We start from the raw sequence: 19609 nt of genomic DNA, 5'->3' as shown, positions 1-19609 counted from the left end.
GGAATGTAAGCCCATAGAATCCTATCACATCTTCTGGCGATAAAGGTACATACTATCTATGGAATACACATAGTACATAGTTAACTGCCAAGTCGCCGATTTTTCTCCCCATAATACCCCCAGAAGCTCACTGAATAAGCACTAGACTTACAGTACCTATCAGATAAACACAGGTATGCTAACTACCCACGTAGGTGCCTACCTTCATGTTCAGATATAAAGATGTATTGAGGGGTATCACGTGACAATGCTTGAATGGCTGAGGGGATCTTCTGTGAAGATATGTCAATTTACGCACCCAAGCATGACATCACTATTCTGGCCCGATTACTATTTTTCAGCTTACTAACCGGTTTGGCCCGGCATGCTCTCTTCATTAGGGCAACTTGTATCTCTCAAGAAGTACGGAAGTATCGACTATACCAAGCCTCTAAGCACGTGGTTACTCTTAACCTCACCAAGCCAGAATACAGCCATGTGATTCACCATACGGTCACGTAGGTAAGTAGTTAAAGATCACATGATACAAGGTGTAGGCACCTGAGGTTCGTCTTACCTATGCAATGTAGATCCCTCGATAGCTGTCACTATTCCCACTGTTCCCACTTTACATACCTACGTAGTTCCACCAAACCATCAATTCTAGCAGCCTTACCAACCGTCCCGGAGACACAGTAACGCGTGGGGGCTCGCATGCGTATAGATGAATTCGTCATTTGCTCGCATTGTACAAACTCCACTTTCTAAATAAAGAGAACCTTTCTTTTCAATCATAGCATTGCTTTACAAAAATAATTATATATATATATTGTATATATTGCCCCAGGTTAGGCTGAAGTGGATTTATCCCTACGGATAAAACCCCCGCCGACGGCGAAGTTCGCTGACTGTAAGTCCTCGACATATTATATGGGGTTGTGTGTGTATGACGATTGAGGTGCTCAAGCCCTATGGGTACGTTGAGGATGTTGGCAATGTTCAGCCTCCCAACCCTCTTGGAAACTTTGTCCATCCTCTGCCCTATATGCAAGTGGATACTTACACCTGGCTCTCGGTATTCTCGGGCCGATATGGATCCTTCAAAAATATGGACACTAACAATGCAGCTTATTGGGAGTGGTGACTCGTTGTACGGCAGTGGCAATGGTGTTAAACGTGTTTATGCAGTAGGAGTTCCCGGGGAGCAGGATTGTGTATGGAGTAGAGCGTGGCTCGATAACGTTACACTCCTGGCTCGTTGTTACACGGAAACGGACTTTTACCATAGGCTGTTGGTATATCTTCGAAGTTGTTTATTTCTGTTTCAAGCGTATTTGTATAAAGGCAGGCAGAGTTATATTCTTAGGTTTAGGCATATGAAGATGTACTTACTTATTCACTCGTACCTCCCAAACTCTACTGTTCTATAACCTTAGTCCTCTTCATTTTGATTTGAATATTGTTAAGACACTAGGTTACTTGCTTATGTCCACCTGATATTCTGGCATTCATCATGACGGGACTTACTTCCTCAAAGCTAGAAGATGATTATTCAAACAGAAATGATAGTCGACCAGATGGAACATAGATACAAGAAAAGGATCACAAGGGATATATGTTCCAGTCCACTTTAGAGGAACATACAGGAAACTCATACCTGAGCTCGATACTTCCTTGGACCCGGGTAAGGAAGTATATCAAAGGATATCAAAGCCCTGATGCTACTCAAATCAGCTTGTCCGTGTTGGTGTTGGTGTTTGAAAAGTCACCCCTGTTCACAACTTTCTGTTCCGAGGAACCAACTGCTTGGCAGCGAGTCAAATAAAAGCCAATATATCTAACCCGAATGATACAAATGGACGAGTTAGGTGTTGGTTATCACGAGGTGTAACCTGGAAGAGGCAGGCCAACATCGTGGCGCCGGATCTGACCAACATCTCCCCGAAGGCTATGGAGGCTACACACTTCTACATCTAGCTGTCTTCATTCTACCTAGGCCCCCTTGTAGACCTTAGGTGGGCTCTTGGCGGTGGTCTTACAGCGGAAGTGACCGGAAGAAGCAGAGCAAAATCTAGAGTGACTGGCCGATTCAGGGGTATCGTTAACATACCAAAGACTCCTCCTTCACTCGATGGTAGCTGCTCTTAGGAAATCATCTTGTCAATTTGCGCCCTTTGAACTTCTGTTGATTTCTTCCACGCTTGGACTCAGTTGCTTTTACAAAAGGGTGTACAAGGTCATGAGCGATTCCGCAAAGCCCCGCGGATGACAACTGCCAAGGTATGTGATGTAGGTAACTAGTAGAGTTTGGTGCTAATTAACTCCTATACCTAATCCCAAGGGCTATATGATAAGAACTGCTCAGCTTATAAATCTAAATCGTGCCACTACTATGAGAGTTCGACACGGACCGAACCAGGAGATCTAGGATAATGTCATACCTTCTTCAAGTAGACATAGCATCAGTGTTGTGCCGGATCTGTCGATGAGCTTCGGGTGCAGCACGGGATGGTCGATGAAGTTTGGCAGTCAGGGGTTAAGGGGCTTGCAGTGAGCGTGACGATAGCTTCTAATCCCCTTAGCATGTGATAAAGGTGGATAAATGTGTACCATAGAAGAACACTCTTAGGCTTAGATATTATCATCTCCTTGACATCGTAGATACATGATACAATGCACTATGATTTCCTCCCTGTATCTAGGTATATAGAAGCAGTATCTTTATAGTCTCCTGTATTAGCAATCCTCGGACTCTTCCCATTTTCTTTATCGCGTCGTCGTCATCATCTGATTCATCTCCATGAAAGAACATGAGCGCGATCCATGTAATGAATATAAACGCCGCAGCAGTCGCGTTCATTGTTGCTGGCGCCATGCTTGGTTTGAAGAGCAGGGTAATTTTGCTGCCTATTTTTCTCGGCGCAGATGCATCTCGCTACCGCTGCTAGGGGGTTCCGTGAAGACACTGCCATGCGGGTAAATGGATCGATATTCATTATGAGATACGTGACGAGCTGCTTCTTTATAATCTGCGGATCATCGATTCCATATTCCCACAGCTTGGCATCTAATCTGCCCAGGTGGTTGCAAGTTCTGGTAGCCATATGCTACTCAGAAAGCTTGCTCACATTGTTGCAATAGCGTGATAGTGCCTGGCTATGGCGTTGGGATTTGATGGTTGTCTTTATTAACTTGTGACTTACATACTGTGTACGGTTTACAGGTCTTTGTGAAGTAAGTTGAGTCTATAATGCCAAAAGATACAGTATATGAGCTTAGATGTGTACTTAATTGACTTAGCTAGAGCTTTATGAGCTATGAGGGTATGCTTAGATTATATACATATTCTCGCCGTGACTCCATGTACTGTACTTGAGAGCAGTCCCTAGACACGCATTTCAACATAAAAGATACCTATATGTCTTGGGTCTAACAGTACTAACCTAGACTACGTTGCCCCATGTTTTCAAGCGGCTAGAAAACTCAACTACCCCTATTATACCTGAGACTCGGTTCGTGTGCACCCTCAGGTTACTCAACCACTCGTTGAACCACTAGAATGGGAGGTATTGCTGTGCCTCGCGTCGCTATTCATGACATCTGCACACGAAGAGCACGACCCACTTATATCACAAATACATCTCCATGATACAAGATTTTGCAGATCTCATCGAACACGAATTCAAGTCCTTGGTGCCTAATATAAGGCGGGAACAAAGGACTTGACGATGTCCTCTTTTCCAGCCACTTCTGGCGGAACATTACAATCTGCCGCAGTGCCACGGCTCCACCCCCCTGGACGAACGTGGCAGCCTAAGGAGCTAAACCCGCTCCGTCCACGGTGACGGGTTTGGGCCAAGCCGCGCTGTGACCACGCAGAGCGGCTTTCAGCTCGAAGCCTAAACAATGGGCGGGCGAAGCCAGCAGTCCACTGAACGGCCCGGGCGCAACTCCCATGGCCAACCAAGTTCCACCACAGACAACAAGGCGAGACAAGCTCCCCAGGCAGCTTCTTTTAGAAAGAAAGGAGATTAGCATCGGCACATACAAACCCGATCGCGAAGGATTTTTAAAGAATCGATTACACTAGATAGGCAGGCTCGACACCCCCTCCCCCCCTCTCTGTTCTGTTCTGTCTCTAACTACCTACTTAGCATGTATGTACAATACTGCCGAAGGATCACCTAGGTTAAGAGCTAGGCAACGAATCCCCGCAAGACATGCTTCTTGCAGGACCACCAACAAGAGGTAAACAAGGAAGATCATCGTATGCACGTAATGACCTTGAGCGACAAAGATCTTAACCTTTCAACGATGAAGATCCGCGGATCGGTTCCTAGAGGCTGTCCGTCCGTATGGCCCCCCGTAAGCGGCCGTGCTGATGAAGTGTGGTGTGTAAAAAAAAATTGGTGGGGAGAGAACCTCCACCCCGCGTCCCAGGAGTTACAGATAGGAAGCAACACGGCTCAATTGTGCCATCATTGGGTGCTCACAATTGCTATGTAGCAAGAGGTAACTAGGCTGTGGGCCCTTCATGTTTTGTGAGTGTCAGTGAATGTGGGTTTCCGCGGACGTTCAACTCACACACCTGCCCGAAAGTGGAGGATTTGGAAATCGTATGCGAGGTGGTAGGATTCGTTACCCAGCATTTGTCGACGAACAAGCATTTTCATGTTACTGCAGTTGGTTTAGCTCCCCGCTGCGAGCTGCAAGGTTGCGACGTGTGCGGGCTTCGAAAAAACGCAACATGGGGGGGGTGGGAGGAGGGGGGAGGGTTCGCCCTTTCTTCAAGCATTCAGCATAGAAGAAGCTTTGCTTGGGTGGTTTATTTTTATTTAGCTTGACTGTGCCATGTGGTTTTCATGTACTTACTATTCTTGAGGCTCAAGAGAATCTGGGGTTTTCTTGACGACGGGGCCTGAATATTCGGTAACAACGATGTTACTCGGATGGAGGGCTCATAAATCTAGGTACCAACTCCCCGCACATTTCCTCCTGGGTAGGTTGTACAATTTATGTCGTGAAATCCAACTCGCTTCTCAGTAGATTCCTGGGAGCAGCTAACTGTACGTTAGATTTGGGGGTCACACAAGAGATGCTGCACCCCTTCCCCTTTCCCCTCCCTATCCTCCCCTTCCCTCCCCTGCTTCCGTGATGCTGAAGAACGCCACATGCGCTAATCAATAATGTAATAGAGGTATTCAGGGGTCAGGGGTAAGATATGCAGTGTGTGTGCGCGTACAAAATATGACTGGCTAATTCGCGCAGCACCCACGTGGCGAAATATAAGGTTATTTCAAGATACCACAACGTTAATCAAATCCTTGTAGTCGTGAATTCCTGCGGAAAGATCCTCCATTTACATAAAGTTGTCTTACCTTTCTTTCCTTGTACCCTTTCACACCTCCCACACTTAACAAATCAAGCCATTGTACACTATTTATAATACCATGTACCATACGTACGTAACTGAGCATGTAGAAGCCAAGAGCACTTAGATTTAGATGATGTTGTATCTAATAATAAAATGTGGTCTCAGTCATGCCGAAAAGGGGTTTGGCCGAATGTCGGCTTGCAGATAGTTGATGATAAGTTGATCAAGTCGCAGTAGTAGGAGTAAAATGTTGGGATAGGATTAAAGTATTCAAGGTTCTCTTGGGAGTTCTTCTGTTACTAACATGTTAACCTAACTGCATATCAATGATGTGATTGCTATGCCGTCTCCTACCTTCTAGCAACTACATACACTAAAGTGAATGTACCCCTGAAGTACAGAAAATCTACGCCGCTTTAAGATACGAGCCTGCAGAAAACGGCAGTTAGCATATTTAATCTTTATGTGCATGTGCAAGGGGCTACCGTTTTAAACTATACTCTGGGCAACAGTTTGTTTCTTACTAACGCTGGAATTTATCATCTCTTAACTGTCATGTGACAGATACTCCGGTCACATGTTACGCATCTCACATTTGTCTAGTCCAGTGTTCGTTCTTTTTCTTGCATCGGGGACTAGAGTCGTGATATTTATTGTCATATGATTGCACATGTTAACAATGGTAACATTGATGAAAGCAGGAATGTCTTCTTGGCCATGATTTGGTTGGCGTCACGGGATTGATAGCACAGTAATGCACCATTATATATACTGTATCGTCTGGGCAAAACCCTAGTCGCATAACTCACCTATCTCGATGCAATCGATAATTCATAAACACTAGGTAGGTACCTAGACATGGTATAAAGCACTTTACTTTGACCCCTCATGTTAATGAGTGGTTTGATTATACATACGTATATTGGGGACACGATTACGCTGTTACAAAAAAATGGGTAGGTAGATAAAGTAAAAAAATATTGAATTGAAATAGTTATAGAAGGAATATTTTTTTATTAAAAAAAAAAGGGTCTTATACTCCCCCGGACAGGCTCGAACTGTCAACCTCCTGATCGCTACTGTCGTAACAGTCAGACGCGCTATCCTGTTGCGCCACGGAGGAAGTAATTCCCTGGTTGTTAACCAGAGCGTGGCATAGGTTGCTCGTTTGGAGTCTCGCTTGTTTAGACGACGAATTCTGCTGCCGTTTTGGAAGATAACACATAGAAACTGTGCGGTAGAATGTATGTACTTCTAAGCCCCACAGTTTCACCGAGATGAGGCATGTATGTATGTCGATAGTAGGTAGTAAGACCTGACCGTCATACCCAGGGTGACGGAGTATGGCGCCTTACCCCACATGAATCCCAGTCGTCTTCAAGGTTTAGAACAAACCGATTGTTGGGTATTTTGAGATGATGGAAAATCACAGCTTGAAAATTAAGAATTGAAATTGCTAACGAAGATAAGAAATCAACCTAAAATAATAGCAGTGCCTGGGCATTATGCCTAACATAACCAATTGTGATGCTGAACCACGTGACCTCTAACAACCTTTTTATCGTCATAATTACGGAGTAAATAATAACTAACTAACCTGGGTTTATTTGGGTAGTAAGAATGAGATAACCGTTTTGACTCTCACAGTTCCGTTTTGCGTACCACCCGGGCGACTTACATACATACAGTAGTATGCTACGCAACACTCAGCACGGAAGCACCCGCAGAAGCAAAAAGCGGCGGGATGCACCATGTCTGGCTGCACGTCCAGCTGCGCTAACAGCCTTGAACATGTACTCGGTACTTAGGTAATTACTTATTCATCAAACATCGGCTGGGGGAGAAGAGTTGCATAGCCGAAGCTACATAGTACCTAGTTAGCTTCGGGTGACCGGTAGCAAACCCTACGATAAACCCCACAATACTGGGAAGCTTCCTTATCGCGTAGATCCGGGGGGTAACAGGGCAGGGCAGGGCAGGGCAGGGCAAGGCAAGGCAGGGCAGGGCAGGGCGGGAAAAGGGTAACTTTGAATGCTACTTGGATGAAACAACATTATTAGAGAAAAGAAAGTAAAGCATGCTAAAAAGGCATGAGTTCGGCATAAAAGAAGGGAGCATGGGGGGGTCTTCGTAGTGCCCGACTACCTAACACCGATTCATACAATTGCATTGTACGTACCATTTGCCCTTAGTTCAGAACAGGGAAATCCCGAGAAGCTATGAATACCACTAGGGCTGGTTAGATACGTTACCTAGTGACACAGGTAGTAGCTACGGAAAAGGATTCGAGCCCCAGCCCGCGCTCCCTTCCATTGTCTACTAGGTAACTGCCTTAGTTATGTATTGTACAGGCTAGAGGAATCGAGATGTGTTTGTTGTCCGTACCTATCTAGGTATGCATTAGCATGTACCTAGGTTAGGTGTGAACGTAGGTGCACCTCGTTGTTGGCCTCGTGTCCTCCTCCTGAGACGGCATCCGTTAGTGGGAAAGGAGCAGATAAATTATCAAGGTTACCAACAATAATAACGTGAGACCTGAGATGGGAAAGAGGCGTACGCGTCACACTTACAGCCGATCAAAGATAGTAGGGCCCACACATCTCGAAATCTGACAGCGATGATGATGATGGAATATGGAAAGGATTCCGCTCTTTTCAGATCAGCAAGTAGGTAGGTATGTATTAATTTATGAGGTCTTCGGATTGCCGAGTTGCACATATCCTCGCTTATATCATACGTGCATTCGCGCTTATTCGCAGTCAGATAAAAAAGAGAGAGACGAGTCAGGATTGTATTACCGTCGTAGGACTTCTGACTCTTTCCGACTCCCATCGGCCTCCCCCCCGAAGGTATCATGACTACTTATGTAGGCAGGCCTCTACCCACCAGGCACGTATTTGATATTTGCAAGCTAAGTTCTACAAGCTGTGCCTCACACGTACTTGCTCCGCTTCACGCAATCGTTCCGCTCGCGTGAAGAAACCTATCCCAGCTTGGCTGGCTGGATGGCCCCTGAGATTCCATGCCCAGCCTGGGCAGGCCAGGATCCACAAACCCCTCCAGCATGGCTAAGCTTTGGTTCACGATGCTACTTTCGACTTCATCGTATTTCGTATCGTCCATACCAATGAGTTCACAACGTGTAGTCTCAATGCCATGCATTATAGTACACAAGCAGCTACCCATGTAAGGATGTTATGTAAGGATGTGCGCAGGCTCCGGTGCAAAGGCCATTTGACGGCATTCTGTTCCTCGTACCGATCTTTGTTGCCGACATGTAGTATTATTGTCCTGATACGATGATGGGGTCCAGGAGGTTCAATATAAATGCCCTTTGATACCATCATATCATGAGCGAAAGTACGAGACAGCCGAAAGCTATATTTAGCAAAGGCGTATGTACGCCGAGTCCGCCCAGGCAGGTTTCGACGGCCAGCCGAGCGGTACTACTATGCACAAGGCGTTTCTTTGGGGGCCGCTCCGCCTGGTAACATCCGAACCCCCTGGCCACAAAAATGAGAAACAAGAAAAAAACGGAGGTAACTAGGACTGGATTGAAAATGTCGCTGACCCTTCTTAGATGGATATTTTGCACCATCGGGATTTGGTTTGAATAAGAGCCATTTCGTCCGGCATATGTACGGATACTTCGGCACCTAACCCAGTTTTATATCTTAGCTCGGCCAATTCTCACCCCGTACCTAGGTAGTGTGGGGGCTTTCGAGGTCCCCGGAAAGGCTCTAAGCATGTGTGAGATTACAGAGTACGGGAGAAAAGAAAAAGGAAAAAAAGGGGAAAAAATCTTTGATGCAAGAAAATTGAACAAAATAACTACCTAGGTATGTTTTGTGTAACGCTTGTATGGTCCATGAAACCCATGCCTCGGGTATAGAGAAAATCAACCCACCCAAGGACGCCATTCCTACCAAGATAGATATTAACCTGCGCACCCCCCAAAATCCTATCCCCCCCTCCCCCTGCCTTCCCTACTCCATCCAAGGGAACCTAGTTCAATGTTTAAGCCTGCAGATATATCTCTAAGTAAATACCACCCTAACAATGAGGAGTAAAAAAAAAAAGAGCAACAACAAAAAAAAACAACAACAACATCAACCAATGCTGAGTTAACTGGAGGATCCTTCCTCATGCAGGACCAAGAGGGGGGCTTTGAAAAGCTTGTGCTGTACATGATTACAATCAATCCATGCCCCCACCTCTTTGTTCCTCTCTGCACATATCATCAACACCCACATGTACACACCTGCACACACATACAACCTGATAAAACGCCCGAACTCCTGCATGGGATGGATACAACCAAGTAGTAGTAGTAGTAGTAGTAGACGGGCAAACTCTGAAACCCGAATTATGGATAATCATCACACCAACGTACAAGCTCTCCCCACATGATGTAGTATGTAGGTAGATACCATCATTTGCCTTGCATTAAAGCATGAAAGGATATGAGGTCATTATTGGGTTTCCATCTTGGAGTGGTGGCTCGCGAGCTCGGCGGTCCAGCTGTCGTCGTCGACCACGGCGCCGTGCTCGAGTAGCATCGCTGCCATGTCAGTGCGCCCGGCCATGACGGCCCGCTGCAGCGCCGTGTAGCCTGCGCTGTCGCGGCTATTGACGTTCACGTCGTAGCGCTGAAGAAGCAGTCGCAGTGTGTCGATGTGGCCACCCGCCACCGCGAAATGCAGTAGCGGCGCCGTCGTCTCGGGGAACTGGTGCTGTAGTTCGGAGATGCCCTCCACGATGCTGCCGGTGGACGTGAGGAAAGCTGATGCTAACGCTGAGTTGCTCGGTCTTCCGCTGCCTGCTTTCCTGTCTAGTGGCGACCAGCCCGTGGGGCTATTTAAATCCGAGTCGGGTGATGCAGCGTACGCATTGGTGCTCTGTGCAACTCCCTCGTCAAGCGAATATGATGATTCGGTTTGGTACATAGATATATCCTCCGTGTTGTTGTAGACATTAAAACTAGAACAGGCAATAAATTAGAATATTCTAGCGCTAAAAGGGAAAAACATTGAGAGTAGAAAATGAATGGAAACGCCAAGGCGTAAATTTACGGGGAAACGGTTTAAACTCACCTCGTTGAAACTCGAAGTCCGTCGTGATTGTCTGCTGCTGCACCTTGTCCCCACGGCATTGGGCTATGACAAGTAGAGGAATAGATCGGCGGTATGCTGTTACTCCGCAGGTGATGCGAATGCGATATATGTGTGGACGGGACGTTGGCTGTGACAGCGCGAGCTCGGCGACTGGTAATGGGCAGGTCCGTAACGACGTCGTTAGAAGTTTGGATTTGAGGAAAATACGACGCCGAATCATATCCGAGAGAGCTTTCTCCATCCGTCGTAAGCCCAAGTCCGTGCAACTGCTCGGCTCCCGAAGTGTGAGACCAGTTCTGGAGGTAATCATTCACCCGCCTTGAGCCATTGGGTGTTGTCGATGCTGTCACGTCGGCCCCTGAAGAATGAACATCCCCTATATTTGACGGACTTCTACCGCCAGAAGAGAGATCATGCTCAGGCGGTGGTGTTGTTGAGGGGTCTGCACTCATAGACTGCTGCAACTGCTGGAGCTGTTTCTTCAACTTTTCCACCTCTTTGGTTCTGTCTCGCATATTGCGCCCTTGAATTTGTCAGTCTATATGGCAGATAAACAGGATAGATAGTCGTAATAGACACTTACGATATGCCCGCTGGGCCAGACGATTTTGAATTTTCCTCCGCTCAGCTGCATCAGGTAGGTTTCTCCAATCCTCGTCTGGCTTCATCAAATCCACATAGGAGGTTGTCAGCGGCCGACCGCTGCGTGGAGAAGCTGTTCCTGACATAATGAAAGATATATAATAGACAATGAAGACTAGTGGGAGAATATAAGACGAAAATATTTTTGGCTCGTGTGAACTGTGATCAGAAACAACAACGAGATTAAATGTGACACATGCAGTAGATGTATTATGTGCCTTGGTTAAGTGCGTAGAGACTTAAAGCATCGTGGTTCTTAAATGTGGAAGTGTCACTGAGTGTAATTAACTGCAGTACTGATCCAGGAGGATCAGACAGTAGTGCTGATGGATTCCTTATGTCCTGATTTGTTTGGGAAGGCTAACAGCAACCAGAATAAATAGAGTTAGAGATGAGAGGTTGAGAAGTCCGAAACCCGGTAACGAGATGAAAGATGACCCCCAGTAAAGTATCCGATCTTGAGGGGGTGTTCAGCTCACGGACCAGCACCAAGCTTAAGAAACATGACGAAATGCCCGTACATCCTAGAAGCTGATCAACCCACAGAATGGTCAGGGATGGTTGTGTTGGGAATGCAAGGCGATGGGCGAGGTAGTAGGTGACAAGCACCTTTCCTCTTGTTACGCGGGTTGATAGGGTTGGTCGCAAACTGAATTGCCTAGGTAGGGTTATCAAGCAACCCCAAAGGCAACCTTCTCGATGTAATAGGTCGCCTATGTGATTCGTAGGCTAGACCGCGGGAGATGCGACTTGCCAAGAAGACCCTTTTCTGGTCCTTGACTAAAGAAGCTCGCGAGCTGGAACAGGATTAGCTTAACCTAGGTACTACCTAGATGTCCTGCAGCTGTACTATGTAAGTGACCTCCGTATTCCTAATCGACAATAAAACGCAGGGGTAAGAAGGTACATACAATTATCAGACATCGTGGCTTGCTCCGCCCCAGACTTTTAAGGGAACAAGGGTCAGTGGGATTGTACACCCCAGTAAAAGTAGGAAACAGTACATGGACGGTGCTTCAAAACTTGCGTGCATCTTTGTGACTAGGCCAACGGCTTTTCTAAATTGACTACATTGGTAGGCCGGTACTTACCTAGGTACATGTAGCTTAAAAAGGTCCCCTTTTTGGCGTCGATCCTACCGTTGCCGCCACAAACACCCCGTTACGGCAGCTCAAATAACCTGTAGCATATGCTATGTATGCGTTGTGTCCTGTGTTTCCTGGCTAAAAAAGAGGAAGAAAATGATTGGCTTGAAACTGATTAGGTCGACATCTTCAGCACCTGATTCGTATTCCGTTGTCGCTCTAGGTCAAATGGATCTCCTAATGGTAACATTGTCACAAAGGCAGGATTGCCGCAAGTCTTTGCGAATCTGGCGCCATCTGTAGAACAACCTTAGCCACGATACTATAGCATTGCCATATCAGCGGGTTATCTGGTTACCTGCCTTGTATAGTCATTCCGTGTTACTGTACCTGATCGATTGACACAAGACACGATATGATAGCAGTCACCCTTGGGTTGATAACAGTTCCCACCAAGATATTTAGTGGGAGTGGCGCCGCCGCTACTGCTTCGTCGAACGAAAGAACTCAAATCGACTGAGACAAGACTTTCTGCACGTCATATGCGACTCGGAGATCATGCCTTCCTCTTCAAGTTTAGAGGTGCGGGCACTACGGGTGCTACGGAGCACCTCAGGTATCGGGGCCCGGACTGGGGGGGTATCAACCTACAGTATCATTAGACACACTGCATGCACCCCTACATACCATGCCTGTCAGAGATAAAAATCCTCCGCCGCAGCTACTGCCAGCGATATGAATGTTATACTGGAAGCATACAAAGATGAGATAAAGTACATTGGGCTTATCCACATCTATAGGGTAGAGCACCGCTGTTACGACGACAATGCGAAAACCGCGGGGAATGTCAGGAAGCCACTGACGTTACTGGGTATGTAGGACAAGCCACCGACGTGATGTAGGATTTCCGAAGCAACAAGAGGTATCGAAGAGTTCGTGATAGTCAGGAGTCCAAAGTGACGTTTGGTACCTAATTGTCCTACATGCACGCCGGTAGTTAACAACTTAGATTAAAAGGATACGGGAGCTAGGTAGCAACAAGATGATCGACTCGGCTGCAACCGAATGTGGCCATTGGGCCAACAGAAGTCCATCTTCGGCCTGAGCACGAATCGAGTAGTGAGTAGCACATGCAGATGCGGATGCACAATACTGAACCTAGCATCTTCCGTACAGGCTGGGTTTGGGGTTGACTAAGTGAGAAATGATGAGCATACAGCGATAGAGCAGCTGGGTTCGCACAGCCCATCCCCAGATAGTGCTGCATCTAGGCTCCAGCTATCAGTGAAACGGTCTCCCTTATATCGCTTGTAATAAGATCTGCAGACACGAGTTACACTGTTGGATGGCATGATAGCAGCTCAGAAACGCGTTTACCTAGATCCATATCGTTAAAACGTACTGGCCACTCGGTGGTAGTCTTGACGATCTCAAAGACTCGTCTAGTCGTGGCTAGACAAGTTACCAACAGGTTGGAAATAAATGGCAAGCTCTCGGTAAAGCACAAAGGGTATTAAAGTTCTAATTAGAAACACAGGAACCGTTCCGATCATCTGGAAAGGCCGGCTGTTAAAGTTTCTGATACCTAGAGGTCACATATCAGAACGCGCTGCGACTACACAATGGTATGTTAGCCGTTAAGCGGATCTGCAGCAGGGTTGGGCCAAGATGTAGTAGGGTCGGTATATAGAAGACTTTCAGGGTCCCTCCGAAAACGCCGGATGATATGGTAGCGGATCTATCTGGGGAACAGAAAACCTGTACCATGGCAGCGACAAGTTAAAATCAGCCGGGGAATCTCGCCTAAGCTTCGAGAAAGGACGTACTCGCAGTACGGTCGTAGTTGTGTTGCCGGACATTTAACTCGTCTTAGGAATTCTCCCTAGACGAATACATCACTGTACGTAATCTTGCTGTTGAGAATGGCACTTCCCAATTGTGGAAAAGATCGTGATTTCCTTTCAAAGGGCCAAGAATTGAGTGACGAAGCCATATCGCAACCGATAGTAGACCTTACGCCATACTCGGAGTGGGTGGGTATCGGGGACCCGAGTCTTCCAGAAGCCATCCGGGAGCGATGGATGATCATTGATTCCGCTACCTCTAGTGCGGCAGAGAGGCGAAAACGGACCCACGTTGGATATGATACGCAGCAAACCGTCGAGGACACACCCTCATAACCTACCTACCTGCCTAACCCAGTACGCAGGTAGGTAAGCACCATAGCATGGGCGTGGGCACGACACTGGAAACTTATCTGTCCCTAGGGCAGAAAAAGCTTGTGACGACGGACTAGGCCAGATCTCGACATGGCAACGATTAGAGAAGAGACGGAAGAAGGTTTTGACCCGGTAACCGCCACATTAGGAAATCAGGAAATGGAGGCTGGGCACTAGCCAGTCTGCTATACTGCTGTGACTTTATCATGAGTTCGCGAGACGAATGTGACACAATCCGTAACGAGAAGGTAACGAGAAATTGGTGTGAATGAATGGTGCAGGTAATCCTTGAAAAAGAATGGAAAAAAAGATGAAAAAAGATTGTAAAGATGAAGATGCATGCACATGTGCCCAGACATGATTGGGGGCAAGGCGGGGGGTTTAAACTAGCTTGGCACAGGCCAACCCACGCCCACACCATGTCCACACACCAGTAGGTACTAGGTAGTGCATGCTGCTAGGGTAAGTGCCTAGCTTCTAGGTTAGTGTTCAAGGTTATTCAGGGTTATCCTAGATAGAAGACTTTAGACCCCTGAAAACCTTGGCGCGATGCATTGCAGCACTGTAAGGTAGGTAGGTAACTGTCGTTAACTCGTCAGCTCGCTAAAAAAGGTTAAAAAGGGGGAAGAGACAGCACTCTATCTCTTTGTCAGAGTACCATTTCTCTACCTCCCTAACACACCTAACACCTCAAGCTTATTACATACTTTTTCACAATACACCCATTACACCCATTATCCCATCATAACTTACTACATATATCGTCGGCTACACAGCGAATCTCCGAATAGGTATCTTTGTGTGGCCGAAGGATAGTAATTATCCCAATTCGAATTTTCCAAGGGTATCATTTCCTATACCTAGTATCCTATCCTATACTCGTGAGGAATGGTAATGGATGGTGATGAAGTTATTCCTTCTAGATACCTACCTACTTAGGCAGCTATCAAGTCAAGTTTCGATTATTCGACTAGGGTCAATGTACCGATGTAGTCGTGCTGAACATTTCAAGGTGGTGGCGCTGTCAAGTATCACAGTCCCGTGGGGGGGATTTAGGATTCTCATCCAAGCTCCCGGCTGCAAGCGAACCGACGAGCTAGCTAGCTCCAGCGCTCTGCTATCATCCAAAGATATCAAGCTCGCACAACTACCAAAAACATTCACGTCGTATCATGACACTAGTCCAACTATAGTAGGCATTTGATCGTCTCCTTTTTGCTGATTTACAAATCATGATAGACTCAGCATGCAGATTCATCAGCATCTTATATTACAGCTTGTGGCGCTTTAACGCGGTACTCGGGCCCGCATATAAACCGTAAGGCAACGCAGGTGGCGCCTTCGAACGCCTTCGAACGCCTCACTAGTCTCAGCTACCTGTTTAGAGATCGTAAACATAAGCTCTTACTAGAGCCACTAGGCAAGTAATTACCTAGCGATAACAGGATCAAGCTTTAACGTTGTACATGGAGCTAATGTCCATGCCGAGTATGCACATAATATGTTTTAGGTTATTCCTTGCAGTGTCTTGATAATGATCTCGCTTCGTCTCCCCCAATTAGGTGCCTTACGTAAGGTCTAGCTATATACCTACACAGTAGGTAGTTGAAGAGTCATTTCGGGTATAACTTCATTAACTCCTATCTCGCTATATATAGACAGCCCCTGGATTCATTTCTTACACCTTGGCTCATCGAGTCTAGCTGTAGCCTATCTGAATACAGCCTCGATCTCTCTCGCCGGCTACTGAGTCATGGCTGGCTGCACCATGCCCAGCTGCGCCTACGAGGCATTTGATGCTATTTTAATCATCGCCGAGACATGCAGTTCGTTTCGAAACATGTGTACGCTTCCGTCTGTTGCCGCATTTCCGGATTCTAAGTCATGGCTCTCCTGCTTGACAACCACGTTTATTCTGCACGCAAGGATTCCCTTCAGACGATGCGGGGAATACTGGTAGGCCTTGTAGAAAAACGGAATCCATCCCGAGACGGAAACACCTCGTGCCGGCGTATGCTTGTAGCCCCTAAGTATTAGGGGTTCAATGAGGGCTCATCCTGATCCTTCGGCCGATGAAGTCTTCCTTCCCGACTAGGGTACACAGGATTGAGAGTCCGTGTTTGGCATTGCTCGAAGAAGCGGCCAATAATATCCACAGATGGATTTCACCGTTTGAAGCCTTATAGTCGCCGATATAAATCCATCCTTCAACTCTTGGGGTATCTTAGGTTACCTAGCGATAGATTAGACCGACGACCAACGATGAGATTCCTGCTCATATTGGCATCTCCATATGCCCATGAACCATAGCACTCTTTGCTTACCTAGTACTGGAAGGTAGATATAAGAAATGCGCATCGAGCACATGCCTGGTAGTACGTTAGGAGTCGCGTTATAGAGGATTGTCTTACTTGATGATATTTCCTTGTTCCGGTCGCGTCAGCGATGTCCTCAACTTCAATTGAAGGAGTCCGGAGATTTACTCATGTTGCGAGTGTGCTGCGACTCAAAGAGAGAAAGGTGAAAGGAAGAAAGCTTGCTTTATTCCCAACTACAATGGCGCAGTGCCAATATCTAAGGCTGGCCTAATGGAGCTATGGCCCCTGAGGCACCTGCAACACCCCATGTACAATTCAACCTTGGAACTCTTGACCGAGATCATACTTCAGCATGTGCTTGTAAAGGTCAATATAGGCAACTCTCTTGTTTTATGGCGCTAGTTGTTATCGCGGTTGTTTCTCGACAGTCTCTGGGACCTATCGCTGTCGACTCCTAGCATAACCCATAGATAACTCAACGGGTGGGAAAGAGGTCAGAGTCGAATTGCTAGAGCTGGGTGCAAATAATTGTTCGAGTAGCCTTTCAAGTCAGCGGAACTCAGGAACCTGTTTCAGATCTCTTTCGACCTGTCACTTCTCATTATTTACACTACTACATGATGCGAGGTAATGGCAATGATACATAGCCAATTGCTAACGCGGTAATACAGTAAGACATATATTACCCGATACTTACCTGAGTATTACATGATGTCATATGCTCAGATTCCTAATCAGCATTGCTGTCATATAAGTCACAGAAGCCCCTAGTTTTCTGCCAACTTACCCCAAAGGTACCTACCTCTTGATGTTCAATGCTGGTTCATGACCTCTTATATAACCGCTCGAGATATATCAATGCATGCTCTTTCAAAGCGACATCTCCAAACTTGGCCTACCTCATAGACGTCGGTTTGCATATAAAGGAAATTGACTTGGCGCAGAGACACGCAAGACTGAAGGTCACCCAGCATCTGTTGGGCTCGAGAATCACACCTTCTTCACTCAGATGCCATCGCCAAAGAGAGTTTTTTCAGCCAATTCGATTAGGAATGTATTAAACGAATGATGCAGCGCGTGCCATTTTGGGGGTCTTCTGTTCAGTAAATCGAGGCATAGAGATATTTACGTACGAACCTGGTTTCTGCCTACCCAGTCGGGAGTGAATTCCAAGACATACCAGGTAGGTGAGTGGACTCTTCGATAAAACTCTATGAGTACATATATGTTTTTGTTGATGGTGACATCTTCAATATAATAGAAAACAACTCTTATCAATTTTATGCATAAAATCCTCGAATATTGCAGTGTCGCGCACGCACAAGGATGAAAAGTGACCATATGACCCATTCCTGAAGACAAGGCGAGCCTTATATCCACATCGCTATTGTGTGACAATTGGCTTTCATCGTAATTTTCACCAAGGAAAAAAAAACATGTAAGGCCGGTTGTAGATGGAATCAAGATCCCCAGGATTTTGAAGAATCTAGACTGACAGCTTCAAGGTCCACAGATAACCTAGAAACCTGCGCACCGCCACCCTCCCCCCCTATTTGAAACCTTCACTTTTAAGGGAAGGCCACAGCATCACCACGATCCCACGATCCTTGACATGAGAAAATACGATATCTAACATCAATCTGAAACCCGCAACCGAATGCCCCGGAGTAGCAGGCCTTGTTTAACCTTATTGATCCTTTCACAACTTCTTCCCCCTAACGTCAATAACCCTAACCCTCACATTGTTTCAAACACCTGGTGAGTTCCGAGTCGCCGGGTTTTACGGTTTGGTGAATTTGTTATATTTATAGAATATTGCAATCTCGGGTAATATCTACTCGCATATGTTAGGAGTTTGTTAGGAGTTTGGTAAATCTGTCAAGAGGAGGTTCCTAGAGAAGATAGTAGGGTCTTTGACTGTATCGACCTCTCCTCCTGCCTCTAGGCCCACAGTTCATCGCGTAACAACCTTGAACTTTGTCGTTTTCATGACTTCTAGTTTGGTCATGTGACGGAATATAGTAATCCGAAGCCGTTTACACCTTGTGGTGAGTTCCTCGTAGTTCATCTTCGTATCTAGGATACGGTTCTGTGACGCCTCTTACGCGTATAACCCTCACCTAGCCCAATTGAACTCACCTTGTGGTTCTGGACAGACAGAATATGCGGCTGGTCTTGGACATCCGGTACCTATCTCTCCGCAGCTAGTTTTAATTCCGACGATGCTACTTTGGAAACCTGCTTCGACTGGATTGGCTGAGTTACTCTTACCAATCATGTTCACATACCACTTGGGTTCGCGTTTCCCTCCTTCCGTAACGGGACTCCAATTCTTTTGCCACATCTCTCTACGTGATGAACAACCCTTAGTCACCTGTCTGCTATGTCCGAGAAACGGTTGCGTGTTCGCGTGAAATATTTCTTAGCAAATATCCGCCCTTCTCCTTTCCCCACAGCAGAGTAAGCAAGCCTGCGAAGAGACCACGAGATTCTTGAGAAGATGTTACCTCGTAACAAACCACCCCACATTACTTCCAGAATTCTTATATCTCTGGCTCGTGCGGCCGCATATGCGAGCAGCTTTCCAGCTCGAAATAGTCCCGGGGTGCCCATAAAAACACCAGGACTGAGATGTCCTACCCTAACTACACTGTTGAATGGGAAGGCTGTATGCGAGATAATACATTATAAACAGACCTTCAAGGCTTATAAAGCGACGCCGATAGCATAAGCATAGGTAGATCGATCTTTGATGGTATGCATACAATGTAGGTATTCCTTACCTCCGTTAATCGCCCCTGCCGAGGAAGTCCTGCACGAGCTGATGTCAAATATATTGCTTCATGCCTACGAACTCGTCATGTGCTATCCTCAAATG

The 19609-nt window shown here is 46.5% G+C and overlaps 1 protein-coding gene and 1 non-coding gene across 2 annotated transcripts; both read right to left on the bottom strand.

Annotated features, from left to right (window-relative positions):
- Positions 1-6391: 6391 nt before the first annotated feature.
- GGS25DRAFT_t109 lies at positions 6392-6476 on the bottom strand. Its single transcript has one exon. It is a non-coding gene; the product is annotated as a tRNA-Asn (tRNA).
- A 3207-nt stretch (positions 6477-9683) lies between these two features.
- On the bottom strand, positions 9684-11649 carry GGS25DRAFT_452351 (uncharacterized protein). The gene is made up of 3 exons (XM_049258848.1): positions 11051-11649; positions 10447-10990; positions 9684-10333 (listed from the first exon to the last, which is right to left on the bottom strand). The coding sequence occupies exons 1-3, from the start codon at positions 11193-11195 to the stop codon at positions 9826-9828; spliced, it is 1197 nt and encodes a 398-aa protein (XP_049113123.1). The 5' UTR covers positions 11196-11649; the 3' UTR covers positions 9684-9825.
- Positions 11650-19609: the final 7960 nt, after the last annotated feature.

This window comes from Hypoxylon fragiforme, assembly GCF_022984875.1.
Source record: "Hypoxylon fragiforme strain CBS 206.31 chromosome Unknown GGS25scaffold_9, whole genome shotgun sequence".
Classification (NCBI taxonomy): domain Eukaryota; kingdom Fungi; phylum Ascomycota; class Sordariomycetes; order Xylariales; family Hypoxylaceae; genus Hypoxylon; species Hypoxylon fragiforme.
This window is presented reverse-complemented; position numbering and strand designations above follow the sequence as displayed.